Source organism: Telopea speciosissima, chromosome 9 (assembly GCF_018873765.1).
Source record: "Telopea speciosissima isolate NSW1024214 ecotype Mountain lineage chromosome 9, Tspe_v1, whole genome shotgun sequence".
NCBI classification, from domain to species: domain Eukaryota; kingdom Viridiplantae; phylum Streptophyta; class Magnoliopsida; order Proteales; family Proteaceae; genus Telopea; species Telopea speciosissima.
Window position 1 is genome coordinate 40,393,063 of NC_057924.1, and position 21,497 is coordinate 40,414,559.

A 21,497-nucleotide genomic window follows, 5' to 3' on the forward strand; every position below is an offset into this window, starting at 1 on the left:
GTATCTTGATTACACTAACAATAGCCAAATGTACATGAGTTACATATTTGCAGTTTGAAACTTCATGGCTTGCTTTCAGAGCATAGATCTCCCCCCTCCCCCCCAACACAAAAAAAAAAAGGGAAAGAGAGAGAGACATAGATCTTCATAGTTAGGATCGAAATGGAAAAAGAAAAGGTGGTAGTGAGAAATGCCATATTCATCAGACAAAGGTGAGCTACCATGAAAGACTGAATGAAGAAACATTCCAGGTTGGGTCTAACAGATTTTGTAGAGGTATGTACAAGATGAACTTACACAAAGTCTGCTCCACACCGTTCTCCCTGATTTATCGTTCTTTTTGTATGCCTTCTGTCTTGGACTTCTCATTCTCGCTGCTCTGTTTCAGTTTTCTCCTCTCTTGCTGTTGAGAAAGTAAAATGTTTTGAAGCTGCTTCTGCAATTGTGCTTTCAGTTGATAATTTGATGCCAATCTTCTCTGCCAGTTCTCTTTAAAAGCTAAAAGTTCCGCCTTCTTTTTCTCTGCTGCAGCAATCTCTGAATTAACCAGAACCCCATTGTTGCCCTGAAGTTCTTGAAGGCTCGATTTGAGCTGAAAGAAAGTAGAACCAACCTCGGGTGATTGAGTTTTTCAAATATAGAGTATACTGTACATAGTTTTCAAAGCGTTGCCTAGGCGACTATACTCTTTTCAGTGCCCTAGGCATGTTTTCGCCTTGTGGAAACACAAAAAACACACACCTTGGTCACCTAGCCATTGCCTTGCCTTGACCTGCCTTGTGACCTGGGCAAACTTTTTTTTCGTGTTGTATTAAAGTGATTCGTTTTTTACGGTGTTTATTGGCTTGTGTTATAGTAAAAATGATTCTTTGTGTTTCTTTATTATATGATATTAGGCTCTTAGTTTATTGCTTTGTTTTTTTATGAATATGCTAATATTATATCCTCTATTTTGTTTATTATATATTGTTTTGCTCATATTAAATCAACAATGATACATATACATTAAATTGACTATATTACATTAAAACATTATAGATCTCATTATGGCATAAATAATACATGGCATGCACACTAGGGCACCGAGCCTCCGCCTTGGGTTGCCTTGATAACTATGACTTATCAAAGAGATGTAACCATCCAAACTACTCATGTCTATCTACAAATGGTAAACATATAAGAGAAACCATAACAAATGACTTATACTTTGCAAAGAATCCTCATGTGAGAATTTAATAAAAAAAACTCAATTACCCAAAATATCCAGTAGCATTGGCTCAAATGTTCCTACAAGTCGGTTAAAAAACCCAGGAAACCAGGTGCTTCTCCTATATCTCCAAAAATAAGACTTGTGAGCAAAGTGGTGGGGGTTGAAAGATTAACCACCAGGACAAGATCCCAAGCTAACCTAACTCAAATTTTCAACCCAATAACTGATAGAAAATTCAACCCTCTCAGATGAGAGCCAAACTCTAGGAAACAATCACAAATATAGAGAATAAGAACTCTTCAAAAGATGAGATTGATCCAACGGCTAGATTTAAGGTAATTTGAAAAACGGTGATTTCTGAATCTGAGAACCAGAAAATAGGGAAACTCAAATTAATTCAAATAAAACCAACAAAATAATCTGAAACTTGGATTGAATCCCTGTTTCAGCAATTTAATTCAATCCCCAGAATACCAAAACAATCTAATGACTGGATTGAAATTACTTTTGAGCACTCGAAATCTGAAATAGAGAACACTCAGGAAATAGGAGATTTTTAAGTAGCATCAAAACCAGAGCTCAAAATGGCCCAATACTTGGGTCAAGTTCTCCCCTTAGACAGACCTTACAAACCCCAAAAGATGGGTTGAACTGATTTCTAAACAAGCCTACAGTAATCAATGTTAAGGTTGAAATTTTGGTTTCCAAAGCAAGGGAACCGCAAGTTATTTAAATCAGGGATTGATCAATAATAATGGTAAACACATCTGAAATTTAATACCCGACAAATCATAGAACTAAATTTGAGACCAGAAGTCTAATCGATGAAGGGGAGGGTCAATACCTGAATCGATTTGAAAAAGAGTAAAAGAATAGACATAAGATACATATGGTTTTCCACCAACTAGGATCAGCTTCTCACCTGAGACTGAATCACACAGCTCCATTGAATAAGTCAACTGTATTAATCTTCCATCATGTGTAGCCAATGGCTATTACATTCTATTTAAAGATAAACCTAAAACTAATCTTAATCTGACTAAGAAAGTTATTCTTGCCGCTAAGTAACGTAAAGAGTCATAATAAAAGAAGGAATCCTAATCCTAAGAGGAAGCTCACACACAGATGAGAGTTCACTTAAAAGGTCTAGACTGCATCTCGGTAGTTTGAACACCATCCCATTTCAACCAAAGTTACAACCCTGTCAAAGGTATCTAACCTTCCTTCCTTATGAGATGAAATCCAATCCCATTTTGTCTTTTTTGCATCAAAACCAGCCAGACAGAAATTAAATTTAAACCCGGTGCATTTCTTCCGACCATTTTTGAAAAGCACATTCTTTCTCCTCAAATCAAAAAATGACCTGGAGAACGCATGAAATAGTTACCTAAACCAGTAGTAAAATACTTAAATTAATAAAGACTATTAGATAACTAAGCCATAACTAGACCTGGACTAAGCCCACAAATTGGGTATACTTAACCACCATTGAGTTGAGCCTGGTTCTCTTCCTTATTCCTGCATCAACTCTCCCCCACTTAAAAGTAACTCATCCATGAGTTTTGTTAAGTCGGGAACTAATCTTCATATGGTGCACGTCCCTCTTCAACCCGTAGCAAAATTATGGCAGTTCCTTGAAAGTATGAATGTAGTCGTCTAAGCAAGGGGTCTGTCCTTCAAGGTACTATGGGGGAATAACAAATTCCATGTGCTCAGCCTCAACATCTTTAGTTGTGTCCATGGGGTCTTCCACAAATGTATCTTCAACCACTTCAACTTCAGACTCGAGCTCTTGAAGTTTTCCTTGTTATCCTCAGTCTCCTCAATGGCTGAGGCAACAAATAGGACATGGATGCCCAAAACGCCCCTGTCATCTTCATCCGATGGCTGATATTCAGGATCATACTCGACGCGAATTCCATCATTCACATCTTCCTTAGCATCTTGGAACAATAACAACATTTGTAGTCCGTGCCTTTGTGGACAGAATTTGGCAAAGTGCCCATACTTGTAGCAATGATAGCACTTCATTTCACTGTTCGCGTTCATTCGAGCTTTTCCTTTGTCATCATATGAAGAAGTGTTACTTAGTCTTCCTGTGAATGGAGGTGGTCGTGCAGCTGTTGGTGGTCTCCTGTACTCCTCAGTTTGACTGTCATAAGGTTTGTCGAGATTTTTCATTTATATCTTCTGCCTCTAGTACCCTTTCATAACAATCATGAAGATCATACACAACAGTTGTTCCCATTGCCTTCCTGACCTCTGGACGCAGACCAAGCTTGTACCAAGATATCAGCTTCACATCATCATCTTCAATTCCCAATCGTGACAACATACCATAAAATTTATTTGTGTATTCAGACACAGACAATGCACCCTGGTGTAGTGTCTTCAGCTGATTATGGGAACGAAGCACAAAAGACTGGAAGATACTTGCTCTTGAGATCAGTTTTCATGTCCTCCCAAGTAGTAGTAGTTGTGCCTCTTTCTCGGTTTCAGTTCTTCTGTTTTCTCCACCACTCTCTGGCTGGTCCAATAAGCTTGGTCTTGATTAACTTGATCTTTCTATCTTCTGACATGTCAAACCAGTCGAAGTAGTCATTTGTTGCATTCACTCAGTCAAGGAACAGTTGTGGATCAAGCTTCCCATTGTATTCCTTCAACTCTAGGTTCACCTTCTGGTTATCATCAGGAGGCCTAGGTGGATAGCCGTTGTTGTGACCACCTTATGGTCTGGTATGAGCCTCATATGGATCCGGTGGAGCCTGTGGTGTAAAAGTCCAATGTTGCAGTCTTCCCTGGTATCTGTTGGTGTTCTGAGCATGGTCCAAGGTCTCAGTTTCAGACCTGGTTTCGGCCAGGCAGAAAACCAAGTTGGGCCGAGATCTCAGCGAGTTGGTACATATTATTTTTTAACTTGAACCCAAGTTTCGGTGGGTTTTTGACCTAGTTAGGTCATGAAACTTGGTATACAACCTATTTTGGGCCATTTAAACACAATGGCACTATCAGATTTTGAAATATCAAAGTCTAAATAGGCGTTTAACTTCGGACGCTAGGTTGGTAGGCTACGACGTACTAATATGCCCTATACTACACATAATCTAGTAGTAGAAAGCATACAATTAATGTAAAATACCGAGATCTCAAGTCGATGTTGTTTCCTTAACTCGTCCTCTGTCTCATCTCGGACCTTCAAAAAACCAAGATATCTCCGAGATCTCGACAAGACCTCGTTGGCTTGTTCCATGGTTCTGAGATGTAGCCAATGTAGGATGATGCTCGCCTTTGTGATCCCCTAGAATGGGCTATTGTGTTGATGTTGTATTAGCTTGTTGTGTTGATGCAGGAACAAAGAAGAGAACCAGGCCCAGTCCAATGGTGTTTAAGTAGGCCTAATTCGTGGGCTTAGTTCGGGCCTAGTTAGGGGCTTAGTTAGTTAATAGAATTTTATTTATTTAAGTATTTTTTTATTTAAAATAAACACTCACTTAAGTGTGTGCATTCTTTAAAGTTAGATACCTATCTTTATTATGACTCTTTACGGTTACTTAGTACTAGGAATTACTTTCTTATTCAAGTTAGGATTATGCCTTCAGTTTCTCTTTAAATTGATTGTAACAGCCCTTTGGCTAGATAAGTTGGAATTAATAAAGCTGCTTGAGGAATGGAGTTGTGAGATTCAGTCTCAGGTGGGAAGTCTTGGTCAGAAGCCAGGGACAATGGGAAGCTGATCCAAGTTGGAAGGCAACCATATGTAATTTACTCTATTCCTCATACTCTGTGATGCAGATAAGAGCTTGAAGAAGAGGACAAAAATAAAAGTCAGAAAATACTATTCACAAATTACTGTTTATGTGACATTGTCCACGAGAACAGTAATTTGGGTGCATATTCTCCTATTTTAGTTTCTTATTTAGTTTAGTTTAGATAGTTTCTATTTACTTTAGGCAACAAGTTGTTTACTTCATTAGGTTTATTGTTAGTAGATCTTAGTTTAGTTTAGTTTAGATAGTTTCTATTTACTTGTTTTCTTAGGCAACAAGTTGTTTACTTCATTAGGTTTATTGTCAATAGATCTTAGTTTTCTTTTTGGTTACTTTTATTGGTCAAAGAAATTATTTGTCAGTTTCTTAGCCAGCAAGTTTAGGAGTTTTATTTCAATTAGTTAGTTTCCTATTTTAGATATTTCCTCTGTTGTAATCAGTTGTAAGGCTATATATACAGCAACAATCGATTGTAACGGGAGACATTGATTAATGAAAAGTTTTGCTTGTTTGCAACCATTCAGCCAGAGACAGGTGTAGTTCATCAACTGAGAAAGTTGAGGGTGAGAGACCCAAGTCTGAGAGATCCAAATCTCCTTATCCCCCTTCTATATAACCTTCTTTTTCTTCTTATTCTTATCCTTTTCTATGTTCTTTCATATGTAAACAAAAAACAAAAGCAATAAAGTTTCAATTATTCAATTTGTTCATCCTTGTTGTGTTGATCCTAGCTGCAATCGATCTCCCGCTAGTTTCCCTGGTTCGAGGTCGACTTTTACATTATTTGGTATCAGAGCTATGGCGGAGGGAAGCTCCAACCAAGCCTCGATAGATCCACCTCCCTTCGTTTTCAAGACCCGAGTTCGTCTACCCAATGGGAGCACAGCCATATTATGTGTTGATGAGAGGCAACGTGACAATATTATTTTACAATCCGTGGTGGATATGTTGTCTCAAACAGGAGAGATTTCCATCATGCCTACAGGTCAAGTCTTTGTTGAATTTGAGTGTTCCTCATATTATGACAGTGCTTGGTGTCAGCCGGTACCATCTCCAAAGAGCTTTATTGCAGTAGGTTGTGATTGGTTGGACGAGCAACAAGGTTGGATTGAACCTAAAAACAACACGTGTTCTACCTGATCGACACCATCTACACCATTGTTTTATTCTAAAAGGGTTACAACCAAAGGTGACAACATCGATGGTACAACCACAGGGAACGCCGAACATATCAACTCAAAAGCAAGTGGCAGCGACTGTGATTGAAGTTTCGCCAACGGCTGATGCACCAACAGAAGATTCTATTAAGACGGTCAATGTTGAAGAAATTCAAGAACATATAGCTAACAAAATTCAAGTAGACCAAGCTGCACCAGTGGTTGAGATCGTAGTTGAGAAGCTCAGCCATCAAATTGATGTGGAGGTCAAGAACACAATGGTAGAAGACGACCCCGTGGACACATCCAAACACGTTGAAGTGGCACACATGGAGTTTGTCATCCCCTTGAAATACCTTGAAGAGCAACGTCCTTGCCTCAATGACTACATTCGTACATCCGAGGAATCACCCAAATTTTTCTATGGATTGAAGATGGATGTGCACCATATTAAAATCACCCTAACAATCTACAAAATTCGAGGACGAATTTTTCCTAAGAGGGGGCGAGTTGATGCAAATTAGAGCTTGAAGAAGAGGACAAAAATAAAAGTAAGAAAATACTATTCACGAATTACTGTTCACGTGACACTGTTCACGAGAACAGTAATTTGGGTGCATATTCTCCTATTTTAGTTTCTTATTTAGTTTAGTTTAGTTAGTTTCTATTTACTTGTTTTCTTAGGCAGCAAGTTGTTTACTTCGTTAGGTTTATTGTTAGTAGATCTTAGTTTTCTTTTTTGTTACTTTTATTGGACAAAGAAGTTATTTGTTAGTTTCTTAGCCAGCAAGTTTAGGAGTTTTATTTCAATTAGTTAGTTTCCTATTTTAGATATTTCCTTTGTTGTCATCAATTGTAAGGCTATATATACAGCCACAATCGATTGTAATGGGAGACATTCATTAATGAAAAGTTTTGCTTGTTTGCAACCATTCAGCCTGAGACAGGTGTAGTTCATCAACTGAGAAAGTTGAGGGTGAGAGGCCCAGGGCTGAGAGAGCCGAATCTCCTTATCCCCCTTATATATCCCCTTCTTTTTCTTCTTATTCATATGTAAACAGAAAACAAAAAGCAAGAAAGTTTCAGTTATTCAATTTGTTCACCCTTGTTGTGTTGATCCTGGCTGCAACGATCTCCCGCTGGTTTCCCTGGTTCAAGGTCGACTTTTGCATTACTCTGTTTTCTGCACAAAATATGTACTGTTTCCTCATTAATTGAGTGTTGTTACTGGTTGTTTGAGGTCTGATTTTAACTAGTAGGAATCTCTGATTTCCTAGATAGCATTGGTGTTAAATCCCAACTGTTAATCTCCTCTATATTCTCTGATTTTAACCTCTGTGGGTCCCCTGTTTCTGTTCTTATTTCAGCTTATAAAGATTTGTAACTTCTGGTTAATCTGTTAATCAGACCTGACCCTACTTTTGGGGATTTTAAAGGAGGTCCCAGAACTTGAACTTGACCTGGGTATTGGGCTGTTCTGAGCCCTGGTTCTGATGTTACTTAAAATTCACCATATTCGGCTGTTTTTCATATTTCCAATTTAGAGTTTTCAAATGAACTTCAATCCAGTCGGTAGATTGCTAAAAGACTTTGGGATTTGAGTTCGACTATTGAGAGTGAGGTCCAGCCCGTACATAGCTACAAGACTTTGGGATTTTAGCTAAACTATCAAGAGTGAGGTCTGATCCAAGTTTCAGACCAATATATGAGTCGAATTAGATTTAATTTCAGTTTCACTGTTTCTGAGATCTCCGCCCTTGAGATCACTGTTTTCTAAATTACTCCCGAACTGCTAATTAGATTGTTCTCATCTTTTGAGGAATTCCTATTCTTCCTATAGGGTATTGTTTCCTAAAGTTTGGTTATATTCTGAGAGGTTTTGATTTTCAGTCAGATTTAGGGTTTTTTATCTAAGTGGGGTTAGTCTTGGGAGGTTTTCTTTCTACCCTCCACCAAATTGGTATCAGAGCTATGGCTACTCCAAGCAATAACCCTACATGAGATCAAGGATCAATGCAAGAAATGATTGAGATGATCAAGAGTGTCTGATAAGGTGAATTCGATGGAGCAACAGCTGAACACGGTATCACAACAAGTTAATGTGCAATTCCGTGAATACTGGCTTGATCTAAGTGATCACAGCCCAGCTTTATTTATAATACTGAAATCATATGAAGAGAATACATCTAAGCAATGTGGGACTAAAACCCATATTACAACACTCCCCCTCAAGTTGGTGCATACATATCAAACATGCCCAACTTGCTAATTATAGGAAAAAATAACTTAGGACTGATTCCTTTGGTGAGGATATCAGCCAACTAATCACTAGACTGAATAAATGGGATACAGATTATCCCTTGTTCCAACTTTTCTTTGATAAAATGCCGGTCAATCTCAACATGTTTGGTACGATCATGTTGAACCGGATTGTGTGCAATGCTGATTGCGCACTTGCTATCACAGTAGAGTCGCATTGGAAGATCAGTAACCATCCCCAAATCTTGAAGCAGCCCCTTGAGCCAAAGAAGTTCACAAATACCCTGGGCCATAGCTCGGAACTTAGCTTCAGCACTAGATCGAGCTACAATAGCTTGTTTTTTGCTTCTCCAAGTAGTTAGGTTTCCTCCAACAAATGTGCAATACCCGGATGTGGATTTCCTATCATCAGGACTACCAGCCCAATCTGCATCAATGTATGCTTCTATCCGGAGGTGGCTATGAGGAGAAAACAAGATTCCTTTTCCAGGAGATGACTTGAGGTAACTGAATTTTATAGGCTGCTTCCAAGTGAGAAGAGTGAGGATCATGCATGTATTGACTGACAAGGCTTACAGCAAATGTGATATCCGGCCGAGTATGTGAGAGGTAGATCAATCGGCCAACTAACCTCTGATAACTGCCCTTGTCCACCAGGTCATCGTCCTTACTCTTCAAATGTGTGTTGGGCTCAAGGGGGGTATCTGCTGGTTTACACCCAAGCATCCCTGTCTCTTGTAACAAATCTAAGGTATATTTCCTTTGAGAGAGAGATATGCCTTTAGCTGAATAGGCAACCTCAATCCCTAAGAAATACCTTAATCTACCCAATTCCTTGACTTCAAACTCGGTGCTCAAATAAGCCTTCAACTTCTGTATTTCTTGTGCATCACTGCCTATGATCACTATATCATCAACATAGACAATCAGCATTGTCACTTGCTGTCCTACCTTCTTCACAAACAACGTATGATCAGCATTGCTCTGCTTGAACCCATAAGCAATCATAGCCTTATGGAACCGGCCAAACCAAGCCCTAGGTGACTGTTTCAGACCATACAGGGCCTTCTTCAGTTTACATACCTTTCCCTGAGTTTTTGAAGAAGTAAAACCAGGAGGTATCTCCATGTAGACATCTTCTTCTAAATCTCCATGCAAGAAGGCATTCTTCACATCAAGTTGCTGAAGTTCCCATCCTCGATTCGCAGCACAAGAGATAATAACCCGTACAGTATTCATCTTTGCTACAGGAACAAAGGTCGCTTGGTAGTCAATACCTTGGGTTTGAGTAAACCCTTTGGCAACAAGCCTTGTCTTGTATCTCTCCACTGAGCCATCAGCCTTGTGCTTCACTACAAAGACCCATTTGCAACCAACAGGTCTTTTTCCAGGTGGAGGACTCACCAAATCCCAGGTCTGATTTTTTTCAAGGGCATGCATCTCTTCATTCATCGCATCCTTCCATTTCTGTTCGGCTATAGCCTCCTGCCAGTTGTTAGGGACGGAAACAGAGGATAAAGAAGCTATGAAGGTATGGAAAGCAGGAGTTAGTGAGTTATATGACACAAAGTTGGAAATAGAGTGCAATGTACAACTTCTCTTTGATTTCTGAACAGCAATGGGTAAATCAAGACTGGGATCAATAGGGGGCTTACCAGAAATCTGACTAGGAGCAAGACTTGGAGCAGGAGTAAATGCCGATTGAGTATGATCAATGGTGGTGGTCTCTTTGTATAGAGGGCCGTCCAGAGGAAAATCAATTCCCCGAGTGTACACAATTTTTTCTTGTTGTAGCTGTCCCACTTCCTGTTCTTGACTAGTAACCCCTTCTTCGAATTCAACAGAGGTATCCTCTATAGTAGGTATTTCAATGTCTAGCAGAGCAATCAGCGGGACCTCTTCACCGCTTATAATCTCCCCCTGCAGAGGTTCCGGCTGTTTAAAGTAAGCTTCAGACTCCCGAAATACTACATCCATAGTGACAAACACTTTCCTGGTAGGAGGATGATAGCATTTATACCCTTTTTGGGTAGCAGAATAACCAAGAAATATGCATCGCAGTCCATTGGGATCAAATTTGCCGTGTACATAATGATTCCTAGCAAACACGACACAACCAAAGACTTTGGGAGACACAACAAAGGTTGATTTTCCATAGAGCACATCCAAGGGGCAACGACCATCCAAAACACGGGAGGGAAGGCGATTGTTAAGATATGTGGCTGTAAGAACAGCATCACCCCAAAAACGAGGAGGAACAGCCATAGTAAACATAAGAGAACGAGCAACCTCCAAAAGATGGCGATTCTTGCGTTCAGCCACCCCATTTTGAGCGGGAGACTCAACACAAGAGGTTTGGTGAATGATCCCATGGCTGTCCAAATAAGACCGAAAGGCACCGTCCATGTACTCCTTTCCATTATCGGACCTGAGAATCTTGACCTTGGCATCGAACTGTGTCTCGACCATCTTATGAAATAAAGTGAAACAGGTAAAGACGTCACTCTTACTATGCATCAAATATACCCAAGTTGTCCGACTGAAACAATCAATAAAAGTTACAAACCACCGAAATCCAGAGCTAGACACACAACGGGCAGGGCCCCATACATCAAAATGTATCAATCCAAAAGGATGCAAGCTTCTATTGTCAGAAATGGGAAAAATGTTGCGAGTTTGCTTTGCCAAAGTGCAAGCATCACAAGAAAAATTATGTTTATTATATCTCTTCACCAAACTAGGAAATAAAGTGGACAAAACACTAAACGGTGGATGGCCCAAACGACGATGCCAGTTATTCAATTCAAAGAGTGCAGAATCAAAATCAGAAGATGCAGGCTGAGATGTCAAAGCTGCCCGGGAACCGTCAAGCACGTACAGACCACCAACCACCTTACCACGTGCAATCGTACTGTCCGTTTCCAAGTCCTGACATAAACAATGGGTTGGAAAAAAAGTTACTTTGTAGTTTAAATCCTTAGTTATGCTACTAATGGAAAGCAAATTAGTAGTAAAATTCGGAACATGTAACACAGAGGAAAGGGTAAGAGATGAAGAACACTGTAAGGATCCCTTTCCCGAGATAGGAGAAAGAGACCCATCAGCAACTCGAACCTTACTATGACCAGATAAAGGAAAATAAGTGGAATAACAGGAGGAAGAACCGGTCATATGGTCGGTTGCCCCTGAGTCAATTACCCAAGAATCGGGCATAACCGAGGTACAATTCCCACCAAATGAAATACCTATGGAAGAAGGTGTAGTGGGATTAGTAGGCAGAGATAGAGTCGAGGCAGCCATGGAAGGAGATACAGATGTCGAAGATGAATCCAAACGAGTCACCATATCACGCAAATTTTGCAAATCCTCTATAACCTGTGACAGAGAATGATCAGGCTGATCCTCAGTAGTTGCCTGATGAGCATGGGAATTATTGGACTGACTGGAACCACCCCTACCACGGCCGCGAGTATCTGCAGGGCGACCATGAAGTTTCCAACAGCGGTCCTTCGTATACCATTCCTTCCCACATTAATCGCATTTAATGGGAGGTCGATCACCAGATGACCGATCAATGCTAGCAGAACGGGAAGAGCCCCCACGGGCAGACTGTGACCCAAAAATAAGAGCTGATCTCACCTGAGTAACTAGGTGAACCATGGCTGTTCGTCGACTGTCTTCAGCCGAAAGGATCGCATAGGCCTGTTCAAGAGTGGGGAGAGGTTCCCGATTCAAAATATTTGACCGGATATGATCAAACTCAATATTCAGCCCTACCAAGAAATCAAAGACTCGTAAACCATCTTCCCACTTACGATAGGCCGTGGCATCAACATCAATGGTAGCAGTGAAGGTGCCTAGAAAATCCAACTGTTTGCCTCATCGTACACATAGTATTGTAATACTGAGAAAGTGCCAACTCCATCTGTTTGGTAGAATGAATTTTTTTACGGAGTTCATAGCATTGGGCAACATTCCCAACTTGAGAATAAGTATCTTGGGCTGGCTTCCATATTTTCGCAGTCGAGTCAAGAAGAAGGTACCGTCTAGCAATGTCTTGGTCCATGGAATTAACCAAATATGACATGACCAAGAAATTAAAATTCATCCAGCGATCCTGTGCAGAACCAGCCGTTGTAGGCCTGACCGTGGTGCCCGTGATGTAGCCAGACAAGCCACGGGAACCAATCGCAAATAAACAGAAGCGAGACCACATAAGATAATTGCTTCCATTTAACTTGATGGTGTTCACAGGAAACGGAATAAAATCACGTTGCGACGAACCATCAGATCCAGAAGAAGCAGAGGTGATCTCCGAAGCGTCAGGCATGGTGGCAGGGAAAAATCGCAGAACTCAAGAAACAAGGCCTCCAAAAATAATTAAATCATACGGAGGAAAAAAAAGGACCCTTAGCGGGAGTCAACTCACCACCAAGGGTGGAAAAAAAAATAACGGCAAGGTGAGGGAGACCCTCTCGCGAAAAAGAAAGGAAGGCGAGAGGGGGGGCTGGCGGTGGAGGCGGAAGAAGGGGGTGGCCTAGGGAAGGCTGGCGGTGGTGGCGGAAGGGGTGGGAAGGCCTGGTGGGAAAAAGGAAGGGCCGGCGGAGGTGGCGAGGGCTGGCGGAAGGCTGCCGGTAGTAGCGGAGGGCTGGCAGAGGTGGAGGAGGCTAGCGGTGGTGGCTGGCCTTAGGGCAGAAACACGAAGGAGAGGAGAGAGAGAAAAAAGAAAAAAAGAAAAAAAAAAATTTAATTCCCATATCCCCGGAATACTGTTGGCTCTGATGCCATGTGCAATTCCGTGAATACTGGCTTGATCTAAGTGATCACAGCCCAGATTTATTTATAATACTGAAATCATATGAAGAGAATACATCTAAGCAATGTGGGATTAAAACCCATATTACAACATAATGCAACACCACCCCAACTACCTACTCCAGAAGATCACAGGGGCAAGCATTATCCTACACCGGCTACATATCATAATACAAATCAAAACCAGGGAAGGCTACGACACAGAAACTTTCAATAATCCCACCTACCAAGAGGATTATAATACAGGACCATATGATAGTGGTATGAACCAGACGCATCCACTTGACAACCAGAATGTGAAGGTGAAGTTGGTAAAGGAATACAACCGAAATCTTGATCCATAGTTATTTCTTGATTGGGTGAATGCAGCAGATGATTACTTTGACTGGTTTGATCAATGGAAATCAAGTTGATCAAGACAAGGCTTGTAGGACTAGCCAGAGAGTGGTGACAATACAAGAGAATCGGAACCGAGAACGAGGCACACTTGTTACTACTTGGGATGACATGAAGACTGATCTCAAGAGCAAGTATCTTCCACAATCTTTTGTGCTTCATCTACTTAATCAGTTGAATACACTACACCAGGGTGCAATGTCTGTATCTAACTACACATACAAGTTCGATGGTATGTTGTCACATCTGGGAATTGAAGAAGATGACATGCAGCTGATTTCTTGGTATAAACTTGGGCTACGTCCAGAGATCAGGAAGGCAATGGGAATGACTGTTGTTTATGATCTTCATGATTGTTATGACCAAGCACTAGAAGTAAAAGATATATTGACTATTCTCGACATACCTTATGGCAATCAAACCGAGAAGTATAGGAGACCACCACCATTCAGATGTCAACCGGGAGATACTTTTTCATATGATGACAAAGGGAAAGCTCCAATGAACGCGAACAATGAAACAAAGTGCTATCATTGCAACAAGATGTGGGCACTTTGCCAAATTCTGTCCACAAAAGACACGGACTGCAAATGTTTTCGTTGCTGCCAAAGATGTTGAGGAAGATATTGAGTACAATGATTGAATTTTCCTCGATTATGATCCTGAATATCAGCCATCAGATGTGTTGAAAGCCTAGGGGTATTTTTGTCTTACATTTTGGGTTTTTTGGGTTTTTATGCAACTTTCTTCTTTTGCCGTCCTTACTTGTAATTCCAGGATATTTAGGATGTTAGGGGTAATATTTAGCCTCCTCCATTGTCAAATGTAGGTGGGTGTTGGGTGACTTTGCTTGTAGATGGTTATTATGGACCATCTATAAATAGATGTATTTCCTTCAAAGATAAAACATGAAACAAATCTCTTCTTCTTCTCCTCTTGACTTGTTTATTCAGATTCTGGTTTCTAACAAGATGAAGATGACAAAGGTGTTTTGGGCATTCATGTCCTATATTTGGCCCAAACCAGTGAGGAGCTTGAGACTGATACGGAAAAACACCAAGAGCTTGAATCTGAAGCTGAAACGGATGAAGATTCATTCATGGATGACCCCATGGACAAGTCTGAAGATGTTAAGATTGAGCACGTTGAGTTTGTTATTCCCCCGAAGTACCTCGAAGGACGGACCCCTTGCTTAAATGACTACATTTGTATCTTCAATGAATTGCCAGAGTTTTGCTACAGGTTGAAGACGGATGTGCATCATATGAAGATTAGCTCCCGACTTAACAAAACTCATGGACGAGTTCCTTTTAAGTAGGGGAGAGTTGATGCAGGAACAAAGAAGAGAACTAGGCCTAGTTCAAGGGGAACTAGGCCCAGCCCGATGGTGTTTAAGCAGGCCCAATTTTTGGACTTAGTTTAGGCCTAGTTAGGGGCTCAGTTAGTTAATAGGCTTTTATTTATTTAAGTATTTTTTTTATTTAAAAAAAATACTCACTTGCGTGTGAGCATTCTTTTAGGGTTAGATACCTATCTTTATTACGACTATTTACGGTTACTTAGTGCTAGGAATTACTTTCCTATTCAAGTTAGGATTATGATTTAGGTTTCTCTTTAAATTGATTGTAATAGCCCTTTGGCTAGATACGTTGGAATTAATAAAGTTGCTTAAGCAATGGAGCTGCGCGATTCCATCTCAGGTGGGAAGCCTTGGTGAGAAGCCATGGACAGTGGGAAACCATATGTAATTTACACTATTCTTCATTCTCTGTTTTCTACACAAAATAGGTATTGTTTCCTCATTAATCGAGTGTTGTTACTGGTTGTTTCAGGTTTGATTTTAACTGAGTGGGAATCTCTGATTTCTTAGATAGTATCAGTGTTAAATCCCAACTGTTATTCTCCTCTCTATTCTCTGATTTTAACCTCTGTGGATCCCTTGTTTCTGTTCTTATTTCAGCTTATAAAGATTTGTAACTTCTGGTTAATCTGTTATCAGACCTGGCCCTACTTTTGGGGATTTAAAGGGGGTCCCAGAACTTGAAATCCTAACTGTTAATCTCCTCTATATTCTCTGATTTTAACCTCTGTGGATCCCTTGTTTCTGTTCTTATTTCAGCTTATAAAGATTTGTAACTTCTGGTTAATCTGTTAATCAGACCTGGCCCTACTTTTGGGGATTTAAAGGAGGTCCCAGAACTTGAACTCGACCTGGGTATTGGGCTGTTCTAAGCCCTGGTTCTGAGGTTACTTAAAATTCACCATATTCTGTTGTTTCTCGTATTTCAGATTTAGAGTTTTCTAAATTAACTTCAATTCAGTTGTTAGATTGCTATAGATTGCTATAAGACTTTGACATTTGAGTTAAACTACCAAGAATGAGGTCTGATCTAAATTTCAGATCAATCTACTGGTCGATTAGATTTAATTTAAGTTTCATTGTTTCTGAGATCTCCGCCCGTGAGATCATTGTTTTCTAAATTACTCCCAAAACACTAATCAGATTGTTCCCATCTTTTGAAAAGCTCCTATTCTTTCTATTGGCTATTGTTTCCTAAAGTTTGTTGATATTCTAAGAGGTTTTGATTTTCAGTCAGAATTGGGGTTTCCCAAGTGGAGTTTATCTTGGAATCTCTTCTGGGAAGTTTTCTTTCAACCCTCCACCATGTGTCACACTATTCAACTGTTGCTCCATCGAATTCACTTTGTCAATCAGACTCTTGACCATATCAATTAATTGTTGTATAGATCCCTGGTCACCTACAAGGTTAGTATTCAGAGTAGCCATAGCTCTGATACTAATTTGATGGAGGTTGAAAGATTTAACAACTCGGACAAGATCCCAAACTAACCCAACTGAGATATTCAACCCAATAACAGAGAAAATTCAACCCTCTCAGATGAGAGCCAAACTCTATGAAACAATCACAAATATAGAGAATAAGAACTTTTTAAAAGATGGGATTGATCCAACGGCTAGATTTAAGGTAATTTGAAAAACTGTGATTTCTGAATCTGAGATCCAGAAAATAGGGAAACTCAAATTAATTCAAATCAAACCAACAAAACAATCTAAAAATTGGATCGAAACTCTGTTTCAGCAATCTAATCCAATCTCCAAAATGCCAGAACAATCTAATGGTTGGATTGAAATTAATTTGATATGTATTTCACCCTATGTTATTACGGTCCGAACCAGACTGGGTGGATCTCTAGGGGTAGTTTTGTATTTTCTGGGTAAAGGTTTTCCTATATATTGTTATCTTTTTGAGAGATGTGAGAGTGAGGGTTTGTATTTGCTTTCACGTGGAATCGTTCTATCACTCGGCCATGGATGTAGCCTTCCTTCTTGGGGGTGAACCATGTAAATCTTGTCTTATGTGCGTGTTCTTCTCTTTCTTTTCGTTTTCTTAAAATTTAAATATGGAAAAGAGAAAATGACGAAAACTACAAGAATGACAACAACAACCTTCACAACCTCCAATTTACAAAAGATATGGACCTGATAGAGAGGAATATGTGCAGCCAACCTCAACTAGTTGGGACTTGGGATAAGCTTTGGTCAAGTAGATGTATATAGGATGATAAAGACAATCAATAGGGAAAGGAAAACCTCATCTCCAACATCTTTTTCCTCTGTACTCGGGTAACCAGTTGAATGAACTGAAGCCATACTCATTGTTTCATTAAATAGGAGCTGACAATTATAATGCAATAGCAAAAACATTATATTGTTGAAGTACGGAGAAAGCAGACTTGAACTTTGTGATCTAGAAACTAAAAGGGATTACATTGTAGGGTATGCCACTACAGTGAATGCCCCCCTAGAAATGCCACTATTTCCTAATAAGAGAACATTTGTTGTCTTTCTGTCTGAAGCCTTTTTTCTATTCCCATATAAACTTCTTAGCACCTTATAGAACCACAAGAAATGGAACATACACATGCACAGCTCTCCCTCCCCCCGTCTGGGAGATCACCTTTGCAAGAAGCATGGAGATATGATCAAACCAAGAAGATGTTAAACACTGATCTTGATCAGGAGACAGGCATTTGTCTACAGACAAGCTAACAGTTAGCATTCACACTTTAGAGGAAGCTACTGAGCCTAATTTTCTAGCCTATAAGGAGACAAAGAAATGAAACAAGTACTTCTTCATTGTCTCCTTTCAATAGACAGGTAATTAGAAATAGAGACATGATTCAATATTCAAGACAGGATATAAGATCCCAGTATCTGAATCCAAGCCAATGACTAAAGTCACAGGAAAAATGTCAAACCTATAAAACAAAAGAACTTGTAATTTGCAATCTTAACACCTTTTGCGACAAATGTCAAATTTGTATTTCTAGTACAAAGAATTCTTTCAGATACCTCTACATAGGTCTTAAAAAAGCAGCAGCTATTCCTCATTCTCCACAAAGAATCTAATCCTCCCTCTCTATTAACAAAAATTGCTAGCATCGCTTTCACCTTGAATATCACTTCCTTGTTAGAGTTCTTAGAATATTTATTGTATAAAGGTAGTTCTGTCGCTGTCTTGTTATAAGACATGACTAAGTTGTATTTCTTCTTTCTTTTTCTTATTTTCATTTACTTCCCTAGGGAGGCCTGTGTAATTTATAGAAGTTAATTAATGAAGCTAATATGTGTGTTGAGAATCACTCAACACACACAATCGACTCTCTCATTTCTCCTCTCTTCTCTTCTCTTCTTTTCTTCTTCTTCCTCACTCAGCTCTGGCTTCTTGTTCTCTTCCTTGAATTAACTCATTTGTACATTTCAACTTTCCTCCCATCGTCTGATGCACCAATTATATCGCATTCACACATGACAGTTCACAGATCATATCCTAAATATTAATGGAGAAGCCTGAATTTCTGTCCATCTGACTGGGTACTAGGAGCATTGAGAAATAGGCCAAGTGGATATTAGCAAAAATGGCAGCAAAAATAACTAAGATGGATAGAATTGGAAGGTGGAGATGTTGCAACTAAAGACATACAAACACTCAGTTCCTACTTCAGTAAATGAAATCTGCCGCGACATAATTTTGAATTCTGTATTTTAGAGATGCATGAGGTAGGTTTCTTTTTCTACTACCATAAGTGGAATTAGCATTGCTCAATTAAAGTTCATCCAAGTGTCCTTTTTATTTCTCTAAATAATATTGACACAATCATTTTCAGTCATTCTTCTGTTAGATTAAATGTAAACCGGCACAATGCCTAGAGAAGCATTGGGATCTGGAAGGAGTATCGAACAGACTACCTAACTGATCAGTCATTATCGGCCATTAGACATACCTCTTGAATAAGAGAAAAACAGAATACGAACAGATTACCACAGCAAATATTTACTTTTTACATTGCCACAACAATCAGACAACTCATATGAACGGTATCAGAACTAGGAGATTCAATCGTAACCTCACCTCATCAAGTCTGCGCCTCCGATCTTGCACTTGTTGGCGTGATTCCAAAACGAATCTCTTCACTTGTCCCTTGAAATCCTCCATGTCACATCTCTTCATTACATAAAACCTGTCCTTCTCCTTCTCACAATCCTCGAGCTCCTCCACCTCACTCTTCAGATCCCTCAATTGTTGAAACGTCGACTGGTACTTTGGCCTCCAGACGCGAGATCTCCGACCTGTGACCTAGTATCTTGAAGTTCAATGCCGCGTTCTTCTGCTCAAGTATAAGGCAACGCTGTTCCATGTATCTGATGTTCGAAAACTTCGATTCCAGCAGCAGAGATTTCTTGCTTTGAAGTTCTTTCTCCGCCTGAATTTGATCACAAAATTTAGGGTTCTTTTTCTCTCGAAAGGAGAAGAAAATTGAGGTTCGGCAAATTTTTTTCAAACCTGAAGGAGAGAGAGCCTTTGGTTTCTGGTTTCCTCCATCTGCAGAAGCCTCTCTTGGAAAGCAGATGATAGCGCCATAATTGACAGCGAGCCTCTGTTTCGGTTGAGGAGAGTATTTTGACGTCGAGTGTTTGAACAGTCAATCCTATATATAACACACGCAATTCTAGCGGGAACTGAAAAAGAACAAATTGTGTTACAGGTCCCTCACTTTTCCCATAATAACACCCGACATCCCATATTTCTGAAAATAACATCCATAGACTTAATTTTCAATTGCATCATGGTTTCTTTAAAAAACAAATAGGAAAAAGAACCCTGTCTGGCACCGTGGTACCTGCACCCAGAGACAAAGGAAGGCGAAATGACAACCTACCCCCATAAATGCTGCTTTCACGCTTGTCACGCTGCCGAGCAGAGAACCCTCCTTCCCCAAAAAAAAAAATATGTTGTGATCCTACTTCTAAGTTCTTTATGATAAGAACCATGTGTATAGCCAGTGGCTTCAGACAAACAAAATCAAACTACGGAGTGGAGATCGGTCAATCTGTCATGATAGATAGGGACTTCCTTGCCAGGGCATCTACAATTACATTCATAGCCCGTGGAACAAAAAAAAAAAAAAAAACAAATACAAAATCAAAACATAACTTACGAACATCATCAAAAACAAGGAGATTTGTGATTCCTAGGTCACAAGCTTGCATAAGTGCTGCTCTAATTGCTAGAGCTTCTCCTTGGATTGCAGAGGATAAGAACTAGGAAATAGAGAGCGCCTTAAGAGGGTGACCAATGTGATCCCTAAAGATAATGCTTAGGCCACCAGCAGCATCTCCTTGTGGATTTGTAGCATCACAGTTCACCTTTATAACACCCAAAGGTGGGGCCTTCCACCGGTCATTATCATGGCTTGAATTGGCACCCAAATTACTTTAAGAACGGTTTGGAGAGATAATAACTTATTGGAATTCATGGAACGCTCTCTCAACTGCAGATATCACCTCAATTGGTGTCCACTCCTTTGTTTTGAATATTTCATCATTTCTAGCACGCTACAAATACCAACATATAAAAGAAGCATTGGAGAGAGATTCTCGAGCAACCTTCTTGTCTTGGCATATCAATAGATCCCAACTATTCAGTCATTCCGACAATTTCGGTGTTCTATCTGATAGAGGAATATAGGATAGAGGACTATCGTACCATACTACTTTGGCGAAAGGGCATTCGAACAAGAGATGATCTATCGATTCTTTGGCCACACCACATCCATGAAAAGAAGGATCTATTGGAACACGGCGAGAAGAAAGGCATTCACCCGATGCTAAACCATTGTTACAAGCTTTCCACATGGATGATTTTATCTTTGGCCAAGTTTGTAGTGTCCAAATGCACTTCCAAACAATCGCAGGAATTTGGTCCCATTGATGTAAGTGAGAAGTGGATGGACCCATGAGAGTCTTTTCATCATTAATGCTCACCAAAAAGATAGTAAGCCAACTTGATAGTAAAAATACCATTCCATAAAGCCCCCCAAACTTGCTTATCTTCTCTTGGAAGGAGACTAAGCTTAATTATTGAGATTGCAGTAATATCTAAAGGTTAAAAATATTGATTTAATAAATCCTATATTCAATTGCAACGTGGCTTCTTAAAAAAAAAAAAAATTTCAAAATAGATTCAAGGTGTATTATATAGAGTGACTACATATTGTCTATGGAAAAGGTATGTCATAGAAATGGATGATACTCAACTGAATATTGACGAATTAATTCAGATAAATTCCATTGGAAGCTGATCGGATCCAACATCACTTACATGTGTCTGGAAGCCAAGCCAATCAGAGTGTATTATAGAAAGTGATTCCATATTGTTTATGGAGGGTGATGTCTTGAAAACTGCTATTTCTATTTTCAGTTAGAAATGTAAACAGGTCGGATCTGGATATTCCTTGACTAGATACAGATATCCCTAAACGGATCTTTATCCCCTCCAATTCCCCTAGTGCCTCTAATAAGGGGGCAAT

The 21,497-nt window shown here is 39.7% G+C and overlaps 1 protein-coding gene across 1 annotated transcript; it reads right to left on the reverse strand.

Annotated features, from left to right (window-relative positions):
- Window positions 1-218: 218 nt before the first annotated feature.
- Window positions 219-19,602, reverse strand: LOC122639481 (inner centromere protein). Its single transcript, XM_043832351.1, is given in 4 exon segments — window positions 219-592; window positions 19,040-19,231; window positions 19,233-19,391; window positions 19,472-19,602. Coding segments are annotated over 4 exon segments (693 nt in total). The 5' UTR covers window positions 19,550-19,602; the 3' UTR covers window positions 219-328.
- Window positions 19,603-21,497: the final 1,895 nt, after the last annotated feature.